The 25,774-nt window shown below is 43.6% G+C and overlaps 1 protein-coding gene across 1 annotated transcript in view; it reads left to right on the top strand.

The window, feature by feature from the left end:
* The first annotated feature begins 380 nt into the window (after window positions 1-380).
* Window positions 381-25,774, top strand: part of LOC126259456 (alpha-tocopherol transfer protein-like) — a 62,829-nt gene continuing 37,435 nt past the window's right edge. The window contains exons 1-5 of the mRNA XM_049956282.1: window positions 381-451; window positions 10,805-10,945; window positions 15,160-15,319; window positions 20,355-20,604; window positions 20,736-20,846. Coding sequence (XP_049812239.1) covers window positions 10,807-10,945; window positions 15,160-15,319; window positions 20,355-20,604; window positions 20,736-20,846 — 660 coding nt within the window. The 5' untranslated portion in view covers window positions 381-451; window positions 10,805-10,806. The remainder of the gene's footprint in view (window positions 452-10,804; window positions 10,946-15,159; window positions 15,320-20,354; window positions 20,605-20,735; window positions 20,847-25,774) is intronic.

Raw genomic sequence — 25,774 nt, 5'->3', positions numbered from 1 at the left:
CAGAGATCACCAGTGTGTGTGTGTTGGTGTGTGTAGAGAGTGAAGTGATATGAAACGATGTGTGTATAATGTGTGCAGTGACTGATAGGAGCTATGAGTGGACAGTGTGGCATTACATTATTGGTAAGTTATTTGTAAAAAAATATTGTATAACAGGAATAAATCTATCGCTTGTCTCTAACTAGGAATCTGTAAATCTATGTGTATACGAATTAGCTTATTTTAAATTGGTCTGAACTTGTAAATACTTTGACATGTCCTATTTCCTTGTAAAAAGCGATCTGCTGGTGAATAAAGCTGCTGCTGCTACTGGAGCAACGGTGCAGCAGGTACTGTGGACGTCCTTGACTGCTCCCAGGCTTAGGACCAGTCAGCCGTCTCTTGGGCTGTCAGTAGCAGTGCATTTGCCCCAGAATCAAGACGCGCGGAGGAAGGAGCTCTCGTTGCACAGGTACTACCGATAAGCAGTTATTCACTGTTTCAGATGTCTATACGCTATTTTGTCCGGCAGAAATATAACGTAGAATATTTCCCTGATAACATGAATCCATTTCCGGAGTTCCGCTGGATTCCGTAGCACTCCGTAGGTGACATGTTAAAAGCCGATAGCATTACGAAATATGCTTCTGTGGAGTTTCGGGATTTTCTGTGTAGAACAGATATTTATGCTCTGAGCCGCAATCAGTACTTCCTAAGCTACGCATTCATATAATTTACCCGGCCAGAGTGGCCGAGCGGTTCTAGGCGCTTCAGTCTGGAATCGCGCGACCGCTACTGTCGCAGGTTCGAATGCTGCCTCGGGCATAGATGTGTGTGATGTTCTTAGGTTAGTTAGGTTTAAGTAGTTCTAAGTTTTAGGGGACTGACGGCCTCTGATGTTAAGTCCAATAGTGCTCAGAGATATTTGAACCATTTTGAACCATGTAATTTAGTCTTTTGGATGAATGCTACGTATAGAAATATCGTAATTACCTTCCCTCTACCATTTAATTTCGATATGAGTGTTAAATGGATTCATGAGAAACGACGATTGAACGGAGATGACTTAAGTGCCTGGAACTATTCAGAATTTTATGAGCTCGTGATTATCTTGCACAGTAGGAGCATTCAGTTTGTTACTTCAAGGATGTAAAACAGTAGGGGGTGTTAATACGTAGATTTTCTTTAACAGAGATCATAATTGCCGGCGTCGCAGTTACAATTCATGAGAGCGTCCTGTTATTAAGTAAGTGCAGTTTCACTTCGAGCGGGAAGGTTACTGTTATTCTCACTTGCCGCAGCGTCACTTGAGTGAAATATTCCTCATTAGTGTTGTTCTGTCTGCCGAGTGAGTCGTAGCACCTCCGCTCCGCCTTACTCTCTGTTTGTGTCCGTCTACTTGCAGCGGCGTCGAGGTCTCCGCTACGTCTACCATGGTTTCCACGTGTATTCCACGAAAAGGTACTGTCAGCTTTACTTTCGATAAAACAACGCCACACTTGTAGCCAGGGTCTCAAATCCACGACTGGCTTGTCGATACAATTCATGTGAACTCCGATAAGGTCCGCACCGCTTATTTTGAAGCAGACGAGTACGCATTTTACATGAAATTTATGGATCCCCGTCACGTTGAAATATTTGTTTCGCGACATGGTCCTCAAGTCCCGTTCAAGCATCATGATAATTCCGTTAGTATGGTGTCAGTCGCACATGCTGAAATTGATGATAACAATGCACGAGTGTTCAACTTCTCCGCCGTTGGTAGATGGCAACTTTCTAAAGGACATATTGATTCTTTATAGCAAGGTGAAAAATGTCTTTCTTAACCGCTGATCTACTTGACATAGATTACAGTGCTATAGTGTATTTCGTTGCGTAGAAAAGCATGTCAAACGCCATATTCCATCACATTTACAAATGTGATGTTACCGCGTTCGTGTCATGTATACTGGTCAAGAAGGAACCTGCTTCCTATGTAATGAAAGTGGACACGTTCGGTCTAATTACCCACCAGGTATTGTCCACCATGTGCTTGAGACGAATGTGCCTAGCAAAAGTATGGGGGAGGGAAAGGATCCATCTTGGTACAACAAATATATTAGGAAGTTGTTGAGAAAGCAGAGAATTTTGCACAGTCGTTTTAAACGTAGTCACTGCCCCGCTGACAAACAGAAATTATGCGAAATGAAAGCAGCTGTCAAAACTACGAGTACAATGAAAGATTTTTTAATGAATTTGAAAGCAATATTTTATCTGCAGATTCTAAAAATAACACCAAAAAATTTTGGTTGTACGTAAAATCTATGAACGCTACAAATAGTTCAACACCTTCTCTTGTAGACAGTACGGGTAATGTAACTGATGATAAACAGAAGGAAGAAATACTAAACCTAGCTTTCAAAAACTCGTTTACGGTAGAGGACTGCAGCACCATTCCCCCTTTCAATTACTGAACAAACGAAAGGATGGCTGACATAGTGTTTAGTGTATCTGGGATTGTAAAACAGTTAAGATCGTTAGACGCCAGGAAGGCATCTGGCCCAGACAGTAACCCCATAACATTTTATGTTGACTATGTTACTAATATAGCACCACTCTTATCCATCAGAGATCATTGGAACACAGGAAAGTTCCACTGGACTGGAAGAAGCTCCAGGTTATAGCAATCTATAAAAAAGATAGAAAATTGAATGCACATAATTACCGGCCAATTTCACTGACATCGATTTGTTTTAGAATCATGGAACATATTTTGTGTTCAGACATAGTGACCTTTCTAGACTCTGAGAAGCTCATCTGCAGAAACAGCGGTCATGCGAGACACAGCTGGCCCTCTTTGTGCATGATATACAACAGGATCTAGATACCGGGTCCCGGGTTGATGGCATATTTCTCGACTTTCACAAGGCGTTCGACTCAGTTCCGCACTGTCGCTTGCTACAAAAAGTGCGCGCTTACGGTCTATCCAATGACATTTGCGGTTGGATAGAAAGTTTTCTAACAGACAGGGAGCAGTATGTCGCCCTGAACGGGATGAGTTCAACAGAGACAAGAGTAACTTCAGGTGTGCCCCAGGGAAGCGTAATAGGCCCTCTGCTTTTTACGATTTGCATAAACGATCTGGTTGATGGTATTGACAGCGGCCTGAGGCTGTTTGCCGATGATGCTGTGGTCTGCTGGAAAGTATTATCATACAAAAGTTGTGAACAAATCAATGAGGATTTGCAGAAAATAAATGCGTGGTGTAATGACTGGCAGTTATCTCACAATATTAGTAAGTGTAACCTACTGCGTATAACTAGGTGAAAATCCCCATTGTACGAGTACAAAATAAATGCCCAGTCTTTGGAAGGACTAACGTCCGTCCAGTATCTGGGTGTGACTTTTCGAAATGATCTCAAATGGAATGATCAGATTACACAAGTAACGGGTAAGGCGAACTCTAGATTGCGGTTTATTGGTAGAATTCTAAGCGATTCAGTCCTTCGACAAAGGAAATAGCTTGCAATACGTAAGTTCGTCCACTCTTGGAGTATTGTTCGTCGGTATGGGACCGTTACCAGTTGGGCCTGATTCAAGAGATAGAGAAGGTCCAAAGAAGAGCGGCAAGATTTGTGACTGGTTCATTTAGCCATCGCGAGAGCGTTACAAATGTCATTGAAAGTTGGAAGTGGGACACACTTTCAGATAGACGGCACGCTAAACAGAAGGGGCTGCTCACTAAATTCCGAAATCCGATCTTCACCGAGGATGTAGAGCATATATTATTACCACCAACTTTTTTAATCGAGCAATGATCATCATTCAAAGACCAGGGAAATAAGAGCTCGTGCTCAGGCGTTCAGACAGTCGTTTTTCCCTCGAGCGATCCGCGAGTGGAACAGTGGGGGGGATATGACTTTGGCGCGAATTGTGTCCTCCACCACACACCGATTGGTAACTAGCGGAATATATATGTAGATGTAGAGGGTGATCGTATTAAGGCCGTCATTAGTGTAGTGTGGCAAATTAAGGTTTGCGATCTTTTTCGATCCACTCCCAAAGTCGTACTTACTTCTGTTTCGGATCACAGGAAAGAAAACACAGATCTGATAATTGGGTAAATTTAACTAACGTTGGGTATTTACTTATCCAGACGGTTAGGTTAGGTAACTCCGCAATATGATCAGAATCCCATTGCCCCCAATATAGAGCCTGCAACAATGACAAACAATGGACGTCCTACTCACAATGGTAAGGGTGAAGATTTGGCTCTGCCTTCTTCTACCCCAACCTCCTCCGCACCGATTTTGTCCACTACTCCTCTCGGTGATACGAGATCTCCCGTCCGTGGTACGATGAATGGCGAAAAATTTATCTCTGCATCCCTCCTGCTCGCAAAGTGGCTCCTTCTGAGTTGCATGTGTTTGGAGAGGGAGCTGGGTTCCACCCTTCCTCTTTGTGTCTGAGAGACGTGACAGTGTTTTCCTGCTACTTCGTCTTCAAACGTTTTCCTGAATTTGACACCTACAGAAACTCCAGAGGAGAATAAAATTAGTGACAAAGCATTACCTGTTACAGTGGTGGTTCCACAGACTGCTTCCACCTTGGTGACTGGACCTGCATTACATGACACTTCTTCTGAGGGGCAGGAGGCTGCGACTCCCTCACCTCCGGATGCAGTTGCCGCCGTACTACGTAGCCGACAGAAACAGTGTGTAGAACCTGACCGTGCGGTGGCACATAAGAAATTTAAGAAGAAAGGTTGCGATGGCTGGGGTTTTGGCTCCCGATGTCTGATTCATCTGTGGATTCCTCAATGGACCTTGACGCTCAGCTGTCTACCTAACTCTGCGGTTCGTTCCGTACGCCCCTGTACAGCTGTGGTCAATGACCCAAGCCCACATGTTCCTTTCCTTAAATGTTAATCGTGTGGATTCATAACTGCGACTGGCTTCGCTGCGTCAGTTCATTTGTGATTCATGTGCAGACATTGTATTCTTACAGGAGGTGTTATTTAGCCATTTCTCCTTACCTGGTTTTCGTATGATCTTTAATGTAGCACCCTAATATTCTGCGAGGACTGCCTTATTGTTTTGCGAAGGCATTCCTATTGCTGAAGAGGTAATGTTGGCTTCTGGCAAGGGCATAGGTTGTCAGCTTTTTAATCTTACCTTGGTTCTTTTATATGCGCCATCTGGCACTATTCGCGTTTTTATAAAGTGGAAATTGTTTATCTGTTCCCAGGGTATTCTGTTGGATGGTGATTTTAACTGTGCGTTGCGTCCTGCAGGTCAATCTCCTAATTTTACTTTCTCTCGTGAATTACATGAATTGGTCCGCAACTTACGTCTGGAAGAGGTCTGGACATGTACATACCCGGCGTTAGTTAAATTTACCCACTTTAATGCAACTTATAGAAGCAGATTAGACGGGTTTTACTTATCAGACTGCCTGCTCGATAGTATTCTTCATGTTGAAGTCATCCCTTTACGGATCACTACCCCGTTACTACAGCTTTCAACCTTGAAAGGCAACCAGTCAAATGGTTCCGCCCTCCATGGATGATAAGCGCCGCTCACCTAGCTGACTCCTCTCTCGATGACGTGATGCGAACCGTGTGGAAATTTACTCTACGGTCCATTGGGAACTACTCTTGCTTCGTTGCCTGTTGGACACAGCTGGCAAAATCGGGCTCAGGAAAGATTTGACACGAAACCTCCTGGCAGATAAAAACTGTGTGCCTGACCGCGACGCGAACTCAGGACCCTTGCCTTTCGTGGGCAATTGCACTTAGACTGAGCTACCCTAGCATGACTCACCCCCCGTCCTCACAGCTTTACTTCTGCCAGTACCTCGTCTCCTACCTTCCAAACTTTACAAAAGCTCTCCTGCGAACCTTGCAGAGCTAGCACTCCTGAAAGAAGGGATACTGTGGAGACATGGCTTAGTCACAGCCTGGGGCATGTTTCCAGAATGAGATATTCACTCTGCAGCGGAGTGTGCGCTCGACCTCCGGGCAGATTAAAATTGCAAAGTTCGCAGGAGAGCTTCAGTAAGGTTTGGAAGGTAGGAGACGAGGTACTGGCAGAAGTAAAGCTGTAAGGAGGGGGCGTGAATTGTGCTTGGGTAGCTCAGTCGATAGAGCACTTGCCCGCGAAAGGCAAATGTCCTGAGTTCGAGTCTCGGTCCGGCACACAGTTTTAATCTGCCAGTAAGTATCATACCAGCGCACACTCCGCTGCAGAGTGAATATCTCATTCTGGAATCTTTGATACTTTTCTGTGCTACAAAGTGCGAGACTTCCGGCGAACTTACGAATGTTACTATTCCATTCTGAGTGAACTTTATGATGCTGCGGATCACGCCGCTCTGCGAATTGCGGATGTTACGCGTGTACAGCAGAATTGTTGACCTTGTAGAGAATACAAATGGAAGGTTTAAAAATGCGATTCAAGCCACGTTCATTAGTGCCGGATGAACTTATTTCCTTATACCATTTGCTTCGGCATCAGACCCGTCGCCGGTGCCCTCGTATTTATTCTCCCACGTTTCGTAATGACACAACCTGATACAGTGCGTGTCTTACACCAATACTATGTAGACATCTACGAAATCGGTGAGTCTAGTGAAACCTTTTACGACCCACTAGTAATCACATTGGATGTGACAATTACACCTAAACATAATAAAACGCTCTTAGCTGCCTTTCAGCCTGAGGAAGTTTACAAACTCATCATGGGATCGCCTTCTCAAAAGTCCCCGGGCCTGGATGGAGTTCCGTAGCAGCCGCGTGGTTCCGGACTGACGTGCCTAGAACCGCTCGGCTACCGCGGCCGGCCGAATACTTGTATCGTTTGCTATCTTTGTCACTAATAAATGTGAAAAGTCAAACCAAGTCGCATCTAGTGTGACTTTATTGCCATTTAAATGCGGCGCGTTCGCTGTTTTCCGGTCTTCTCCCTCCTCGCGTTCAGACAGCGTGGCATGGCGCTAGGGGAAATGTGAAGCGAACCTGAGGGCTTGAGCACTGGTGCCTGGGCAGGGCCAGCGAGCCGAAATCTTAGCCACCCCCGGCTTCTGTAATATTAGTTTTTTGGTGTTCTAGTTCTCATTACTTATTTGCCGCTAGTTTATACTACACAATGGTAAGAGACGCATCACACAATAAATATTTACACCAGATGGTTCACATCGAAAAATATTTGTCTCTAAAATCACATAGATATACAATGAGAGGACAAAAGTCATCCCATAGCGATATGCATACCGTTTTCGTTCTACGGTGGTTTCACTTCACTTAAGGGGCTCCGGAACGCCCTATACCTGCAATGTTAAAATAACGCTTATAAATTACATCTTTTCTCACAAAGTATTTGAGGTAGGAAGTTGAACTTTTTACAGATTATTTATTGGAATATGGGCTACAACTTAACACAGGGATTTTACAAAATTTTAGTTCAGTTATTAAAGATGATTTTTTTTCAATTGTAATGAAAATTCACAACATTTTTTTTGCAATTTTTTATTTATATATTCAAAAATATACAGTTTTTTGGAAAAAGGCTGTGTTAAATTATGCAGAAGGTACTGTGTAACATTTACTGAAAGTTTGAAACAAATATGTTTGGAAGATCCTTAGAAAACATGTAATTAGTATGAGAAAATAAAAGTTTTGGGAATCGAGCGACAAAGATTGAATTAACTTTTTAGTGCATTCCAGGTCCATAGGATGGATTATCTTCATCCTCTGCAAACTCCTCCTCCAGCTTCCTCTTGTTCCTCCTCCTGTTTACTCTTGCTTGTATTTCTAGACTCTTTACAGCCCTGTCTGCAGCCCGAAGGCGTTCCTTGTCTAAAGCAAGCATCGCTCGTACCATGTTAGTACCTATCTTCATTCCCATATTTCTAAATACCTTTGGCTTTCCAACATTTCTCCTTCTCTTAAAAGCCTTCAGAGGATTTCTAATAACTTTACTTTTACTCATTATTATACTTCAACAAAACAGAGACTCAAGAAACAGAATTAATTACGAATATTTTCGAGATAACGACAGAGTAAATAAACATGAAACAATCGACAATCACACCAGCGATATATATTGGACCATCACAGGTTAGCCACAACACATACTTTATCTCACATCACTAAAATGTACCTGATGAACACGGACGTTAATAATAACACCATTTGACAGCAGTTTAACAGCGCCACAGTGGGTCACGCCCATGTAGAACACATTTCAAAAAAAAATTTAAAAATAGTTGTAGTCTTCGGAATTGAATAAATTATATATCTATTAAAAGGTAATAGTCTGCACATTCAGAAAACGCAAAAAAGTAAAAATTGAACTTTTCATGATTTTCAGCCTTTCCGGAGCCCCCTAACGCATCCACTTCCGCTTGAGGAAATGAATTAGGAGTGAAGCAGTACAATTATCAGGTCACAATTCGAAAGGAAACACATTTGTTTAGTACAAACACTTAAACATAACATGTTTACATTATCCAACACAAAAAAGTACAGAGTATATTGCAGGTAGAGAACAGTACTCATGCAATATAACATCAGGTGTCTCACGTAGTACACATTATCCTGTCTGTGCTATTGCATACCAGGACAAGCAACTCTGACACTTTTCTCTTTCGCTCAGCAGACGTGGGCGCATTATACATCTGACTTGAAACCGTCGTAGAACGGAAACGGTACGTTTCCGGACATGAGTTCCTGTTCACAATATTATATACTCACTTCACTCTAAAATTCCTAGAAGTCCGTAATGGGAATTTGCGAACACGCTGTATGCAGTATCGCGTCCACAGAGTATAAAAGGGCAATGCATTGGTAAAGCTATCATTTGTATTCACTTGATTCATGTGAAAACGGTTGCCGATATGATAACGGCCGTATGTCGGGTGTTAAGACTTCAAACGCGGAATGGTAATTGGAGCTACATGCATGATACGTTCTGTTTCGGAAATCGTTAGAGAATTCAGAATTCCAAGTTACGCAGTGTCAAGAGTGTGCCGAAAATACTACATTTCAGGCATTACGCACTGGCAGAGGGCATTCGCTTACCGACTGAGAACAGTAGCGTTTGTTTACAGTTGTCAGTGCTAAAATACACGCAACTCTGGGTGAAATAACCGTAGAAGTCAATGTGGGACGTAATATGAACGTATATATTAGGAAACTGCGACGAATTTTGGCGTTGATAGGCTATGGAATCAGACGACCAAAATGAGTGCCTTCGCTAATAGTACAACATCGCATGCAGCACCCTTCCTGGGCTCGTTACCATGTCGGTTCTACCGTAGACGCCCGGAAAACCGTGAACAGATCAGATGAGCCCTGTTTAAGTTGGTAAGTGTTGATAGCAGTGTTCGGATATGACCCAGACACCACGGAGCCCTGGACGTAAGTTGTCATTAAGGGGCTATGCAGGCTGGAAGTGAAACCTCCCCACATCCACCACTGCTGGCGGCTCACCTCCAACTAAGCAACGCTGCGTGATGTTCACATCCAACAGCCCGACACCACAATAGCAAATATTCCAACAATGCAAACCAGCCACAGACTTCACACAGCACAGTCAGTGATTTTCATACAGAGCGCCACGTGACGTTACCAACATATAAAACCTAAACAGCCTACTTACAGTAGTGGCTCCGTAATGGAGTGGGCTGCGATACAAGAAAACTGACTAGGTCTTCTGGATCAACTGAACTGATCATTATCTTTAAGTAGTAATGTTCGGCTAATATGAGATTATTTGCAGCCATTTGTAGACTTGACGTTCGCAAACAATGATGAGATTGAATCTTCCTTGCAGATTAAAGCTGTATGCCGGACCGAGACTAAACTCGGGACCTTTGCCTGTCGCGGGCAAGTGCTTTACCGACTGAGCTACCTAAGCACGACTCACGACCCGTCCTCACGGCTTCAAATCTGCCATACCTCGTCTCCTGCCTTCCAAACTTCACAGAAGCTCTTCTGCGAACCTTGCAGAACTAGCACTTCTGGAAGAAAGGATATTGTATGGCTTAGACACATCCTGGGGGATGTTTCCAGAATGAGATCTTCACTGTACAGCGGAGTGTGCGCTGATATGAAACTTACTGGCAGATTAAAGCTGTGTGCCGGACTGAGACTCGAACTCGAGACCTTTGCCTTTAATGTGACTAGAACTGCTTGTCTTCTTTCCACTTCACGTCACTGACCCCTACTATATCTAGATTGAGCCTTTGCATTTCCCATTTCAGATGTTCCTACCACGTTCAAGCTTCTGACATTCCACGCCCCGACTCCTAGAACGTTATCCTTTCGTTGATTATTCAATCTTTTTCTCATGGTAACCCCCTCCCTCAGATTCGAATGGGAGACTATTCCGGAATCTTCTTCCAATGGAGGGATCATCATGACACTTCTTCAATTACAGGGTACACGTTCTATGGATACACATTACGTGAATGTAATGCAGTGGTTTCCATTGCCTTCTGACTTCTAATGGCTATAATTATAAGACTTAACGTGAAGACTGATGTAATATTGTGCAGTACAACTCCTTAATCGCCAAAAGAAATATTTGCACTTATGCGCATTACACTCCGCATATTTAAAAACTTGTTCCTAGGAGATACCTTCATGCAGTATATACTATATGACGTTATTAATCAAATGTATCTATGATCTTGAGGCTCATATTACGTTGATAGTATCGATCAAAAAGTATTAAAATTATCGGAACTCCTTATCCAAATATTCATTTTATACGGAATACATTTACATAAATCCATATGAACTATCAACATAAAGATAATGTTATGGTTCTCCTCTCTGTGGCAGGTATGGCGTTCGAGTTCCCAACAGAAGAGCAGAAGGCGCTTGTGCGACAGCAGCTGGGGACGAGCGAGGAAGATATCCGGCAGGCACTCGCCAACATTCGTAACTGGCTGCAAGTACAGCCACATCTGCCTGATGTCATAGGTCAGCATGTCACCACCATCTCGCTGTATTCTTCCGTTCTGCTACTGATTAGCTCTCCACGAAGCTACAGACATGTGCTACTGAAGAGTTAACTTATCACACCAATTCTACCATTACATACAAAAAATTCTCTTTACCTTGCTGATATTTACTAGAGGCTGGAATTTGAAAAAGGAAATAATGTTTTATATCCCCAAAAGACTGTTTTCTAACCAGCATGGGGACTGTTGTGCGCCGGCTGGGGTGGCCGAGCGGTTCTAGGCACTACAGCCTGGAACCGCGCGACGGCTACGGTCGCAGGTTCGAATCCTGCCTCGGGCATGGATGTGTGTGATGTCCTTGGGTTAGTTAGGTTTAAGTAGTTCTAAGTTCTAGGGGACTGAAGGCCTCAGAAGTTAAGTCCATAGTGCTCAGAGCCATTTGAACCATTTCTTTGACTGTTGTGCACCATTTGTCGAAATTTTCGGGACTACATTATCCCATTATCAAGTTTTAGTGCAGAAATGTAACAAACCACATGTTTTCTGTAAACTAGAGCGTACCAATCTCCCTACTGACTCTTGATAGCTTTGTACTCGTAGGATGGCTTCAGAAATATAAAGCTCGATAACTAATGAATGGAGACTAGAAAGCGATAGGCAGTCGTAGTTTTGTTTCGTTGTCATTTGACCTTTGTAAATAAGTGAAAATATGGCTCGGTTAGAAATCCCAAACTATTTGTGACTAACCACCCTTACACCAGCTATAACTGAAATTGTGGCGCGTTTTGAATATCCCTTCGGCCATTATTGGAATTTGTACCTCATGTCTGTTTCGAATCTTTCTCTTCATTTTTGTGAGATTGTGAGTTGAAACTTCACGTTTGTTGCACGTTAAATATTAGAAACTTTGCTAAATATTAGAAATTTTGCTAAGGAAAGCAAAGAAAACTGCAGTTTTTCGCAGTATTTACATAGCAAATGCAATGTAACACGGAAATGCAGAAAGATCCTCTGCTAATCAATGTTTTCCGCTAATCACAGAAAAAACATTTTTCATTTTGTTGATCAGTTTTTGACTTAAGGAATGATAAGTTAGAAATTATCTACAAAACGGGAAAAATTTAAACTTTTTCCGTAACCGCGAAACGAAACCCAACTGGTTTAAAGAAACTGAGAAAGACCTAGGAGAATTAAAGGTTTCTGAAAATTCACTTATCGATCGAACAGCTTAATTAATTATTAAAGATGAAAACATAAGGTTCCAAGACAAATCTGCCCAAAATTCCAAACCCTTCAACTCGGAAGAAGAGAGGAAAAACAGATCAGAAAGAATAAAGAAACCCTGCGCCCTAAGAAAAGAACAATGCACAAAGAAATGACTGATCCAGAATATCCCAAAGAGGGTGAAACGAAAGAAGAACAATCAGAAAATTAAGAATAGATCTTTCAGCTGATTTGGGGAATTGTAGTGGCCTAAACCGTTGAATTTTGTAGGAAATTAATTTAAACCTACACTCCTGGAAATTGAAATAAGAACACCGTGAATTCATTGTCCCAGGAAGGGGAAACTTTATTGACACATTTCTGGGGTCAGATACATCACATGATCACACTGACAGAACCACAGGCACATAGACACAGGCAACAGAGCATGCACAATGTCGGCACTAGTACAGTGTATATCCACCTTTCGCAGCAATGCAGGCTGCTATTCTCCCATGGAGACGATCGTAGAGATGCTGGATGTAGTCCTGTGGAACGGCTTGCCATGCCATTTCCACCTGGCGCCTCAGTTGGACCAGCGTTCGTGCTGGACGTGCATACCGCGTGAGACGACGCTTCATCCAGTCCCAAACATGCTCAATGGGGGACAGATCCGGAGATCTTGCTGGCCAGGGTAGTTGACTTACACCTTCTAGAGCACGTTGGGTGGCACGGGATACATGCGGACGTGCATTGTCCTGTTGGAACAGCAAGTTCCCTTGCCGGTCTAGGAATGGTAGAACGATGGGTTCGATGACGGTTTGGATGTACCGTGCACTATTCAGTGTCCCCTCGACGATCACCAGTGGTGTACGGCCAGTGTAGGAGATCGCTCCCCACACCATGATGCCGGGTGTTGGCCCTGTGTGCCTCGGTCGTATGCAGTCCTGATTGTGGCGCTCACCTGCACGGCGCCAAACACGCATACGACCATCATTGGCACCAAGGCAGAAGCGACTCTCATCGCTGAAGACGACACGTCTCCATTCGTCCCTCCATTCACGCCTGTCGCGACACCACTGGAAGCGGGCTGCACGATGTTGGGGCGTGAGCGGAAGACGGCCTAACGGTGTGCGGGACCGTAGCCCAGCTTCATGGAGACGGTTGCGAATGGTCCTCGCCGATACCCCAGGAGCAACAGTGTCCCTAATTTGCTGGGAAGTGGCGGTGCGGTCCCCTACGGCACTGCGTAGGATCCTACGGTCTTGGCGTGCATCCGTGCGTCGCTGCGGTCCGGTCCCAGGTCGACGGGCACGTGCACCTTCCGCCGACCACTGGCGACAACATCGATGTACTGTGGAGACCTCACGCCCCACGTGTTGAGCAATTCGGCGGTACGTCCACCCGGCCTCCCGCATGCCCACTATACGCCCTCGCTCAAAGTCCGTCAACTGCACATACGGTTCACGTCCACGCTGTTGCGGCATGCTACCAGTGTTAAAGACTGCGATGGAGCTCCGTATGCCACGGCAAACTGGCTGACACTGACGGCGGCGGTGCACAAATGCTGCGCAGCTAGCGCCATTCGACGGCCAACACCGCGGTTCCTGGTGTGTCCGCTGTGCCGTGCGTGTGATCATTGCTTGTACAGCCCTCTCGCAGTGTCTGGAGCAAATATGGTGGGTCTGACACACCGGTGTCAATGTGTTCTTTTTTCCATTTCCAGGAGTGTATTTTATAACGCAATGGGAAGCTAGCTCTGCAGGTAGGACTTGCAGCAATCGCGTTGTAACTCCTGATTTTCGACGCTCCATGTCATTTTCAATAAATTATGCTATAGACTTGACTGGAATACTCTCAAATCGTGAAGGTGGCAGGGGTGAAATACAGGGAGAGAAAGGCTATTTACAATTTGTACAGAAGGCAGATGGCAGTTATAAGAGTCGAGGGTAGCAGTGGTTGGGAAGGGAGTGAGACAGGGTTGTAGCCTCTCCCCGATGCTATTCAATCTGTATATTGAGCAAGCAGTAAAGGAAACAAAAGAAAAGTTCGGAGTAGGTATCAAAATCCATGGGGAAGAAATAAAAACTCTGAGTTTCGCCGATGACATTGTAATTCTGTCAGAGACAGCAAAGGATTTGGAAGAGAAGTTGAACGGAATGGACAGTGTCTTGAAAGGAGGGTATAAGATGAACATCAACAAAATCAAAACAAGGATAATGGAATGTAGTCGAATTAAGTCGGGTGATGCTGAGGGAATTAAATTAGGAAATGAGACACTTAAAACAGTAAAGGAATTTTGCTATTTGGGGAGCAAGATAACTGATGATGGTCGAAGTAGAGAGGGTATAAAATGTAGATTGGCAACGGCAAGGAAAGCGTTTCTGAAGAAGAGAAATTTGTTTACATCGAGTATTGATTTAAGTGTCAGGAAGTCGTTTCTGAAAGTATTTGCATGACCAAGAGATGAATACACTGAGCAGATTCAGAAGGATTTAGGCTGCAGTAGGTACTGGGAGATGAAGATGCTTTCACAGGATAGAGTAGCATGGAGAACTGCATCAAAAGAGTCTCAGGACTGAAGACCACAACAACAACAACATGCTATAGACAACATTATTTTTCACTGTTTTCTGTGTAAACAAAATTCAGGTACCATCTCAGTTATGTGATTGGTCCTTAGCTTTCAGTAGTAATTCTGACAGCAAATATAATCAAACGCTCGATAACATACCAACTGTGTTGCCAATATTTACGGTTGCGCTGTGGCTTCCCTTCAAGAAGATGCACTATTAATAATTTGGAATACTTTTTCTCAAGTTTCCCACCTCTCGTTGTTACTCCTTGCCCACTTCAATGAACCACTGCCTGGGGTGCAGCTTTACATCACGTCTGATATTTTTCCACAGTTAATTTGTTCATTCATAACGTGGGGTAACAGTAGATGTGTCGGAACTGTTGTAGTGATCCATTCTCTGTGGAACCGCATTACTGCTTGAGTCTCACCATATTTTTCTCGTTTCGCAACAGATGACGAGCGGCTGGAACGCCTGTACATCAGCTGTAACTGCAGGACAGAGAGAGTCAAGCAGATACTGGACGCCACCTACACGCTGAAGAACAAGTTCCCCGAATTCATGCTGAACAGAGATCCGCTAGGGGAAGACATTATCACAGCTCTGAAATGCGGGTAAGTAGAACTCACGAGTCGTATCATCCACGCTTTTATTGTTAAAACTTCTGAATGCCAAATGTTTTCGCAGAGATCTACCTTCACTGTATGGTTTATTGAGAAAATTATTAGCTTCACACAGAAATCTCACGTTCACACAAGTAAATTTTATTGTTGATAATCATGTTGTTTGCCACACCTAGAAAGGTCTTTATGTGTGATAGAACGAATGGTCGAGTCCGCAGACCACACAGTTTTATTTTACGTCATGCATAGTTGGTTACTGACGGTGGAAATCTAAAACTGGGTTAAATGCCTTTCTACACTTCAGAATTAAGGGCCATGTTTTCCTTACGTCTGTGGTAATTGCAAAGTTATAGTATGTATTTCATCCAGACTTTGAGGGCATTAACACGGTAACGCTTTCTCGTTTTCAAAGATTCATTAGTATATATTTCAAGCGTTTTTCAAATTACACTGTATTTTTTAACTGTACAACCATCACAAAAGGGTACAGAGGAGGTCTGAAGAATAGAACTTACCATGTGTGTACAAAAGTACTATCAAAAATAGTTTCCACTCTGCTAGACTGCTAGTGCCTTCAGCTACCGATGGTTGGCACATGAGAATCTTAGTTGGTCAGCCTTAGATTCTAATATAGATAGGAAAACCTGTGGTTGAACAGGGTACTTGCTTGACCTTCACCTGGGATTTTGAGGTGCAACAAAATTTTACTAAGCCGTTATATTGGTTCAGATCATTATATTATAATATCAGCTTTCAAAACATTACACCATATCTATATTTAATCACCTAACTTCGTATTTTTATTGAAAAATTTGAGAAATGTTTGTTTTTTCCGATTAGCCACATTGGTGGGGCTAAATTGGGAGTAGTATTTCACATACAAAAAATGGACGGTAATGAAAATCCTAGTAAATTATACATATTTCACATTCATAAATTAGTTACAAATGGAATATAAATTACAAACGTTTACGCTTCAAATAAAGTGCATTCGTGGATAGCCCCTTCGACACTGTCGACCCCCACAAACAAACATACGGACTGACAGGTATTGAACTATATGACAAAAAGTAAATTAGTTACAAACTACGTCGTGCACACAGTATTCAACATGTGAACGTCACTACAGAGATATGGATTTAGGTTATGACATTTTCGATATATCTGTCAGCAATGTCGTTGATATGGCGCAGACGAATGACGAAACTCTACATGACCCGTTAAAGTGTCGGAGCTTCGATGCCGTCGATGACCCGTGAATGGCTGTTTTTAGCTCAGCAATGGTTTTTGGGGTTATTGCTGTACGCCTTGTCTTTAATGCAGACCCATAAAAAGGAGTCGCATGTGTTCAGATCCGGAGAATATGGCGGCCAATCGAGGCCCATGCCAGTGGCCTCTGGGTGCCCCAGAGCCAGATTGCTGTCTCCAGAGTGATCCTCCAGGACATAAATACTTCCTGGGATCGAGCTCCGTCTTGCATGAACTTCATCGTGCCGAAGTCAGGGTCACTTTGGATAATAGGGATGAAATCATCTTCCAAAACATTCAGGTACCGTTCGGCAGTCACCGTGAAATCAAAGGAACATCGCACCGATTATTCTGTCACTGCATACTGCACACCACACAGTCACCCGTTGAGAGTGACGAGATTTCTGGACCGCAAACTGCGGGTTCTAAGTCCCCGAAATTTTTCTTATTCACGGGCTTCGTCCGCTAAAGCAAACCGTACAGCGCATAGTAATTCCAATCATGTTTGAACGCTCTTACGCAAACTGTAGTAGTAGTAGTAGTAGAAGTTTTATTCATCCGTAGATTTCCTCTTACAAGGATATAGGGTATGTGAAAGTATTTGCAAGTTTAGACCAATTTAAAATAAGTTAATTCGTATACACATATATTTACAAACTTCTAGTTACAGACAATCATTAGATTTACTCCTGATACACAATATTTTTTTACAAATAACTTATTAATTAATGTAATGCCACACTGTTAACTCGTATCTCACTATTAGTCACTGCACACACTATACACACATTGTTTCATAACACTTCACTCTCTACACACACACACACACACACACACACACACACACACACACACACACACACACACTGGTTATCTCTGGGCCATTTTCTGTACCACAACTTCCCATTTGCTATCCTGAAAAACTGAGTCTTCATTCCTCTACAATGAGTAAGATGTTGAGCTCAGAAAGTGGTATAAGTACTGTTCAATGGATAGCTTGGGGTAAGTCTTTCTAGAAAAGGAAAAAAAAGAAGGAAAAAACATATTCTAAATGATGGATGTTTTATAATCATTATTTATTTGTATAACATTTTTTTTTTTTGCGAAACACCTACTCCATTTTGTCTAAGTAACCATTCAATGTGTAAAATGTATTGCACTACAGGCACATTTTTTTAAATAAGTGTAGTTTTGGAATATCTTTAATCTCTTTTCATAATTTAGTGTACAGTTTTATTCCTTGGTAGAAAATGCTGTTTCGAGTTTTATATTTATTTTTTCTTGGCAAATGTAAGTTGAGTCTACTTCTTCTGTCCATAGTCATGGCCAGAATTGTTTGTACAGTAATTATCAATGTTATTTTTGATGTGTACAGTTGACCAGTAAATGTATTCACGTGGCGCAGTTAAAATCCCCAGTGTTTTGAACAGATCTTTACAATGAGCTTGACTACAAGTTTTGATTATGATTCTTATGGCTTTTTTCTGGAGTTTGAAAACTGAGTTCATATTTTGTGCGTTTGTTCCCCCAAAAAGAATGCCATAGCTAAGAAGTGAGTGTACATATGAATAGTATGTAACTAACAGACACTGCATGTTACATACTCATGATAGGATTCGAAGGGCACAACATACTGATGACATGACTGACAGTGGTAGAAACCTGTTTTTGGTGTTGATGATAAAACTGTCAGATCGCGCTCTCTTTCTCCCTATCGTACTACCAACTGCCATTTCCCAACCACCCTCCTTCCTCTTATCTCCTGTGATCCTTATCAGTTCCTTCCTTGCTTCCTCCAACTGTGCCTGGAGGGCACAGATTTCCTTCCCCAGTCAAAATGTTCCAACTGCATACTCTGCAGTTCCAGGAGAGAGCCTCTTCTGTTCTCCCAACATTCTCCCCACTGCATCCCCCCAGTGAAAATAAATCCTACAAGATTGGCAACAAATCCCTCCGCTCACTACCCTATAACAGCTCCCACATTTCTCTCTCATGGTCAGTTTCGGTAGAATAATTAAGTTTAAAGAATGTTCTAAATTTGTCAAGGAAGTAAGTAAACAAAAAACGGCACAAGGGTTTTATGTGCGGTTGTTGTTTTTGTACTGATCTGGAGATACAATGACAGAAGAACGAATTAATAATTGCTTTCAGAGAATTTACGTATCAAGCGTGTTTGGTCACTTAAATAAGTTCTTTTAGCGGACGAAGAGAATACCTGCGATTTTACTCGACGACCATCTGTTCGGAAGTTATGACGATTTTATTTCATACAGTTCAATAACTGTCAGCCTGTATGTTTGCTTACTTGTGAGAGACATGACTATTGCAGAAACATTGCAGAAACGTGTAGGAAAAAATCAGTGCCTGAACAAGAAATAACTCAGCACGTTATGACGTTGATGCGTTTTTAAATACTGCGCCTCTACCTCTTGTAATAGTTACGATAATATCCGAGAGATGGAGGCACAGAAAAGGCAAAGAACACAGTTACGCCGTTATGCCTTAGTACCTTGTTCTTCTACATGTTTCCCTGTCAAAGACATAATACGCCAGGGCAAATTGTACGTAGCTCAATGGGTTTCGATCATTTAAAGGATTTACACTTGTTCTTTTTTATATATTATTGTAATATCTAGTTTTAGACTTCGTTGGCCACCATCTGAAAGAAAAAATTAACATTTTAATTAATTGATTTCAGCGTATAACGTATATAATTAAAAGCAAGTCTTGTCCAGACGAAGACACTACGATAGAATGTAGAAAAATGGAATTGTTTTCGGACGTCAAACATTTCGAAAGATGAACTTTGAAACAGAATTTTACTTTATTTAAAAAAGTCTAATATGTTGATGATCATGTGCATGCAATCGTAAATTTCACCATTGTTCATCACATCACATGAAGGTGGTATTTTGTTGCCTCAAAAAGACAAAACACTTTATCGCCTATAAATTTTGGACGAGTTAGCTTTTCTTCGGTGTCGGTATGTTACATCTAAAATATTTATCGCTGATCCTTACTGACATGTATAGCCACTATGCTATATTTTCAGCGTTTTTGGGAAAATTTTTAATGTCAGTATCTTTCCATCTGACTCACAAGAAGTGCAGAACTCAGATAATAACGTTTTTATGTAATTCAGCGGACATAAAAAGTAGCAAATCTACTGCATCATCAGAGTAGATACGACGTAGAAGTGGGTTTTTGTTGCCCATTATTGAACTTAAGAAATTTTATTCCTTTGTCGAGATCATCGTCATGATCGGTGCATTCGTGTAAATTTGTTCCAGAGTGGCATTCCTTCCTGCTGCGGTACTCTGACTGCAAGAATCCACAATGCTTTGATGTTGCTGAACTTTCGCAGATTGCACAACACCTTGGTGTTGCTGAACTCTTGAAAATGATATGCGGAAGTCTTATATGTACTGCCGTGAGGTCACCTCACACAAACTCTTCTGCAGCATAGCCGTGATCCGCGTCGCTGATTCCCATCTCTGACTATTATAGTATATTTCTTGTTGAGATTTTGGTTCCAGATTTAGGTTCTGCCAACTGACACGAAGCTATTGGTGTAGGTCACAAACAGGAAACTAAGACATTTCAGCATAAATATATTAGATTGTGAATATTGAAAAACACAGTTTTAATTAATCGTTTCAGCTGCCTTCACTAGTCGTACGATTGATATGAGGCAGCATCCGGTCAACATGTTAGCTGTTCTATACCATTTTATGCATGCATGAACAGTTTCTTACGTGTGATTTCCTTCCACTTCCAGTAAAGTTCCGACGATGCCTCGTCTCACACCGCAATTTCACCGCGTTGGAGTCCTCGGTGGCATCGATCCTGACCCTTCGAATTTGAATCCTGTGCACGTAGCAAAGGCGTGTCTCATGATCATTAACTTCATTCTGTCATTTGACTATTCCATTGGTTACATCCTCTTAATCGATCTGCAGAACATGACTGCTGGACACTTGAGCAAGCTGACGATTCGCGACCTTCGGGCTCTGGAATTGATTACCAGGGTAGGTATTTAATTAGCAACATTTTAGGATGTTTTAAATGCCAAAAAACAGTAAGAAAATTTATATTTTAATATTTTTTTTTGTTACATCTTGTCCGTACCGTATACATCGATCACTGTTTTCTTTTGCAGACAGCTTACGCTAAGAGGATCAAAGCCTTACATTTTCTAAACGCGCCGAAGATACTGAACACAGTGTTGTCCATAGTGAAACTAGCTCTTCCCGAGAAACTGCAGAAGAGGGTGAGCTGATCGGCCACTTGATAGTTCGCAGTTAAGAGTCCGCAGCAGATTTAAGTCATAGTGTCTACATAAAACATCCACTAACATCTTCCATTTTCATTTCATAAATTACATTCCATAAAAATTTTGTATATTTTGCTTGATAGAGCCACTGCTATTACGAACTACCCTCATTACTGTTACAATTTTCGACTTTTCATCCTACATTAACTGTCGTAGACACAGTAAGTGATGAAATTATCCAATCCTTTACACGCTCACACTTACTATTTCAAAGGAGGTCAGGTTGTACATCGCTTCAAACTTCAATGTATCACACATGTTGCATTCCTCATCCGTCTCTGATACTCAGTAAGAATTTTCGAACTGTGGTTGTTGTATTCAAGAGCCTTAACCCATTTAGTGTTAGCCGGCCGGAGTGGCCGAGCGGTTCTAGGCGCTACATTTTGGAACCGCGCGACCGGTACGGTCGCAGGTCCGAATCCTGCCTCGGGCATGGATGCGTGTGATGTCGTTAGGTTAGTTAGGTTCAAGTAGTTCTAAGTTCTAGGGGACTGATGACCTCAGAAGTTAAGTCTCATAGTGCTCAGAGCCATTTTTGCCATTTAGCGTTACTGAGGTGTTCCGAACGGCATCTACGGAACGATATGTAGTGTAAATGGGTGAAAATTATGCAAAGTTTGAGGGAATGCACCTGAGCCATGTAACGGACTATTAGGAATTCAAGTGATGTTTTACACATAAGATATTATAAAGATAGCCTCCAGTTAAAACCAAATGGAGTCTTGCTGCCAGCATCCATCATTTGTTAGTCGATGTTTAAACTATTCCTTTAGACATTTTTAAGACAGCTACAGTTTTTAAACAAACTGTAACACGTGTTATAACGAAAACGATGTAGTCTGCAGTCTATCCTCCGCAGGGATATATCCTGCTGAGCAATCGCCCATGCACCACTACTCTGACATCGTGTCGTGCGCCTATTCTAATATTAGTAGACCACAATCGAGCAAAGGCCTCTGCTGTTTGTGTTGCGGTCGGTAGACTCACGCTGAAACTACCCTTTGCTAAAATGATGAATTTTCCATGTCCTTAGCGTGGTTGAGCAGAAGTTAACAACTACTTTAAAATAACTAAAAACCATAAACTGCACAGACGTATGAGTGGATATAACATGCGAACAGGTTCTTCACAAAAGCACTCTTCGAATTACGTTTAAAGCCTTTTCCCATGACATTTGTAGTAACACAAATGAGATTAATCCTATACTCGAGATCTTTTACGCAGTAGGTGTAATCGAGTCACTAGGGAGTAGTTCGCAGATCATGGTCTGGTGGCTACCGTTGCTGCCTCTGGACCACCGGATGTCGGGTTCGATTACTGTTCGGGTCGGGGATTTTCTCCGCCCGGGGACTGGACGTTGCCCTAACCATTTCATTCGGGAAACGTCGCGAGACTAGACAGTACAAATGTCGGAAATTTGCACGGGGGCTGATATCCACGCAGTTGAGCGCCAGAAAATCAATTATCGTCATCATTATCACTAGGAGTAAGAAACTATTACGATGGCTATATCGCTGTTACAAGCAACTATTGCGATGCATGTATCACTGTTACAAGCAACTATTACGATGCATATTTCGCTGTTACTTTTGCAAATATTTTTCTTTTGTTAGAGAAGAACAGAAATGAATGTCCAGTGTGCTACTTTTGATCTTGTCAGTCCACTCGCATGGCGTGTCAGGTGTAACACAATTATATTCCTAATATAAAGATGCAAGTGCAGAATATCTTTACTATAGCATTGTGATCCCATCAAGCGAAAAAAAGAAATTAGGGCTAAATATTGTGGACGTCAATTTTGTCTTTTTAAATTATTACACTAAATAGCCCGCCCCCGGTAGCTGAGTGGTAAGTCTGCTTTCGGCTACGGGGGGGGGGCGAGGACGTCCGCTGCGCCCCGCCGTGCGCGACCGTGAGCGCTTGCTTGTGTTTACCTTCTCGCGGCGCGAGTTGTATTTGTTCCAAGTTCAGTGCGACTATGGCACACACATGGCGTCACGATACGATCAAAATTACTTTCCAACCAGATCACGCGCGTCCACGAGCCTATGAAATAGAACAGTTCATAAGCGACTATCTACGTTTAGATCCGGCGACAGTCGCCAGAATACATTTTTCTATAACGGGGAGTGTGGTTTACGTTAAAATGACCAGTGCAGAGGTCTGCGCGACAGTGGTGTCTAAATACGCGAACTCACTCAGATTCAAACATTCTGACGGGCATATCGGTGCAGTGACAGTGGATCATGCAGGCATGGGCCTTAGGACTAAAAGGGTTTTTCAGCTCCCCTTCGAGGTCCCAGAGGAAGTTGTCAAGGACGCCTTCCGACCATATGGCAATGTCATCAGCCACGTCGCAGAAAAGTGGCAAACTTTTTCGACATATAAGGTCTACAATGGTGTGCGCCAAATTAAACTTGAGCTCTAGAAACATGTGCCGTCCTATTTGAACATCGGTGGCTGTCGTACAATCATAATGGCCGCGTACATGTTCCGGATGTGGGCAGGAAGGCCATGTTCGATCGAGCTGCTTACAACGTAGAATTACGCAGACACCAGTGGGAGACTCCGTTTCCCCGGCGGGGACGACGTTGCGCACCATAGATGAGGACGAAACGGGCTATCGGGCACATCCATCGATGTCAGAAGGACCAAGGGAGGTCGAGGAAGGACCCCCGATGCCAACCCATATGTCGCCCCCTCCACAGTAACAACAGCAGCAACAGTGCCACTGAATCCAGACGCAACGTAACATTCAGTACGAGATGGACGTGGACGCGAACATTGTCCCGACCTCGGTTTTCCTAGCGGAAGGTGATACGACGGTGGATTGCCTCCCACATTCGGATACGGATGTCCACGTTCAAAAGCAACGTTCGTGACGTCGGCGGACCCCTTCTGACGATTGCCTCCTACACACGGCTGGTCAAGAAGGTGACATCTCGTCAGACGGCATGGATGCTGCGCCTGCTGAGGATCTAAGTGGTGTAGACGGTTCACTTGCCATACTACGAGTGCCCAGTTACTTCATGCACCACAGATGCAGCAGCTCGCGTTGATGGATGGCGCTCTGTCTACCTCTACCGAAGACGACGTGCGTGAGAGAGATTTAGGTGCCGATCAGCTACACAGCATCGTGTTGCACCCACTGTGGTCGGACGATGTTGAAGAACTTCCTGGAGAGGGCACACGTGACAGGGGAGGGGGTGGCTTTGGGGATGCCACTCCTAGCGTGAAAGACTCATGATGTGTAACGGGTCCGGTGGGTCCAGCTTCTCGTGTGGTTATCTTCGGTTGCCATGGCGTCTACCCTAGGTGCAGAGGCTAAGCAGCACACCTTTCGCCTTGCCACAATCAATATCAACGCGATAAGGGCACCACACAAACTGACAATGCTACAACGCATGCTCGATGCGGCGGATATCGACGTGGCCCTCTTACAGGAAGTATGTGTCGCTAGTTTCCCTGACTTCTATGGATATACCGCCCACACTTCCCACGCCTCTTGTACCGATTGTGGTGTGGCTGTCCTGCTACGGTAAGGCTTGGCGACTACGGACGTACTGTACTTACCGAGTGCAAGAGCCATGGCCGTAACTGTCAACGGTGTACGACTCATCAGGATCAGGGAGACGGAGAGATTTTTTCGGAAGATATTACACGTTTATTTGTGGGCCGCATAGGCGATATGGTGATCGGAGGAGATTTTAACTGTACATTATCTCCGTCGGATCAGCAGCCACATCACGTCCCGTGTGCGGAATTGGAAATGCTAGTGCGTGACCTCCACCTGATCGACACGTGGCGCCACATCCATGGCCCAGCTCCTGGTTACACCCATCGGGTTGGATAGGATTTGCGTCACAAACACCCTTTCGACGGCGACGAGTGGAGCAGATCTCTGGCCCATTGCATTCACCGACCACACAGCCTACATTTGCACCGTTGCCCTCCAACCTGCACGTGTGTGACGCAGTAGGCCTCTCTGGAAACTGAACGTCGCCCATGTGGACAAGCCGGCATGTAAAAGTGCTATCGAAGAGTCGTGGAACGAGTCCTTACAGCATCGTGGTCGTTACCGATCTACCCTCAGTTGGTGGATTGAATGTGCGAAGCCTGCTCTTAGGCGCACCTTCATGGCTTACGGCCGGGAAGCGGCGGCATAGAGGAGGAGCACGGAAAAGTTTTATTACACCGTCCTACGGGAATGTCTTGCGATGGAGCCTTCACCTGCCCGACAGATAATGGTCAATCGCGCGAAAGCGCAGCTCCTCTCCTTAGCACGCCATCATTTACAGGGCGCTGTTATATGGTCGCGTGCTCCAGACATGATAAAATCAGAAAGGCCATCTATGCACCATGTGCTCCTAGAGCGCAGGAGGCGCCGTAGGGCACTGGTAACCGACATAATAACGGACGACGGTCGACACGTGGTAGAACAAGCAGATATAGCGGAAGCCTTCTATGGGTATTACGCTCACCTTTATTCAGCAGTGCTCCTTGATATGGCGACGGTAGACACCGTTTCAGCATGTGTCCACGGTACAGTTCCACCAGACATGGTACCAACTTTACTGGGAGAAGTGACAGAAGAGGAAGTGCTCCACGCCATTGGTAAAGATGCTCCCCATAAATCACCAGGAATCGACGGATTACCATTAGAGTTCTATCGAGCCTTTAAACAACTGTTGGTACCGTGCTGGGTTGAAATTTGTCAGGAATTGATGTCCCCAGGGATACCGTTGCCTGCTCCATTCTTGGAAGGACTGATTGTCCCTATCCATAAGCCGAAGGGGCGTAATCATGTCCGCGATTATCGTCCCTTAACGTTATTGAACAGCGACTTCAAGGTCTTTTCGAGGCTG

The sequence above is a fragment of the Schistocerca nitens genome, chromosome 5 (assembly GCF_023898315.1).
Source record: "Schistocerca nitens isolate TAMUIC-IGC-003100 chromosome 5, iqSchNite1.1, whole genome shotgun sequence".
Taxonomy (NCBI): domain Eukaryota; kingdom Metazoa; phylum Arthropoda; class Insecta; order Orthoptera; family Acrididae; genus Schistocerca; species Schistocerca nitens.
Note: the sequence above shows the minus strand (reverse complement) of the source record. Positions and strands in the feature narration are given on the sequence as shown.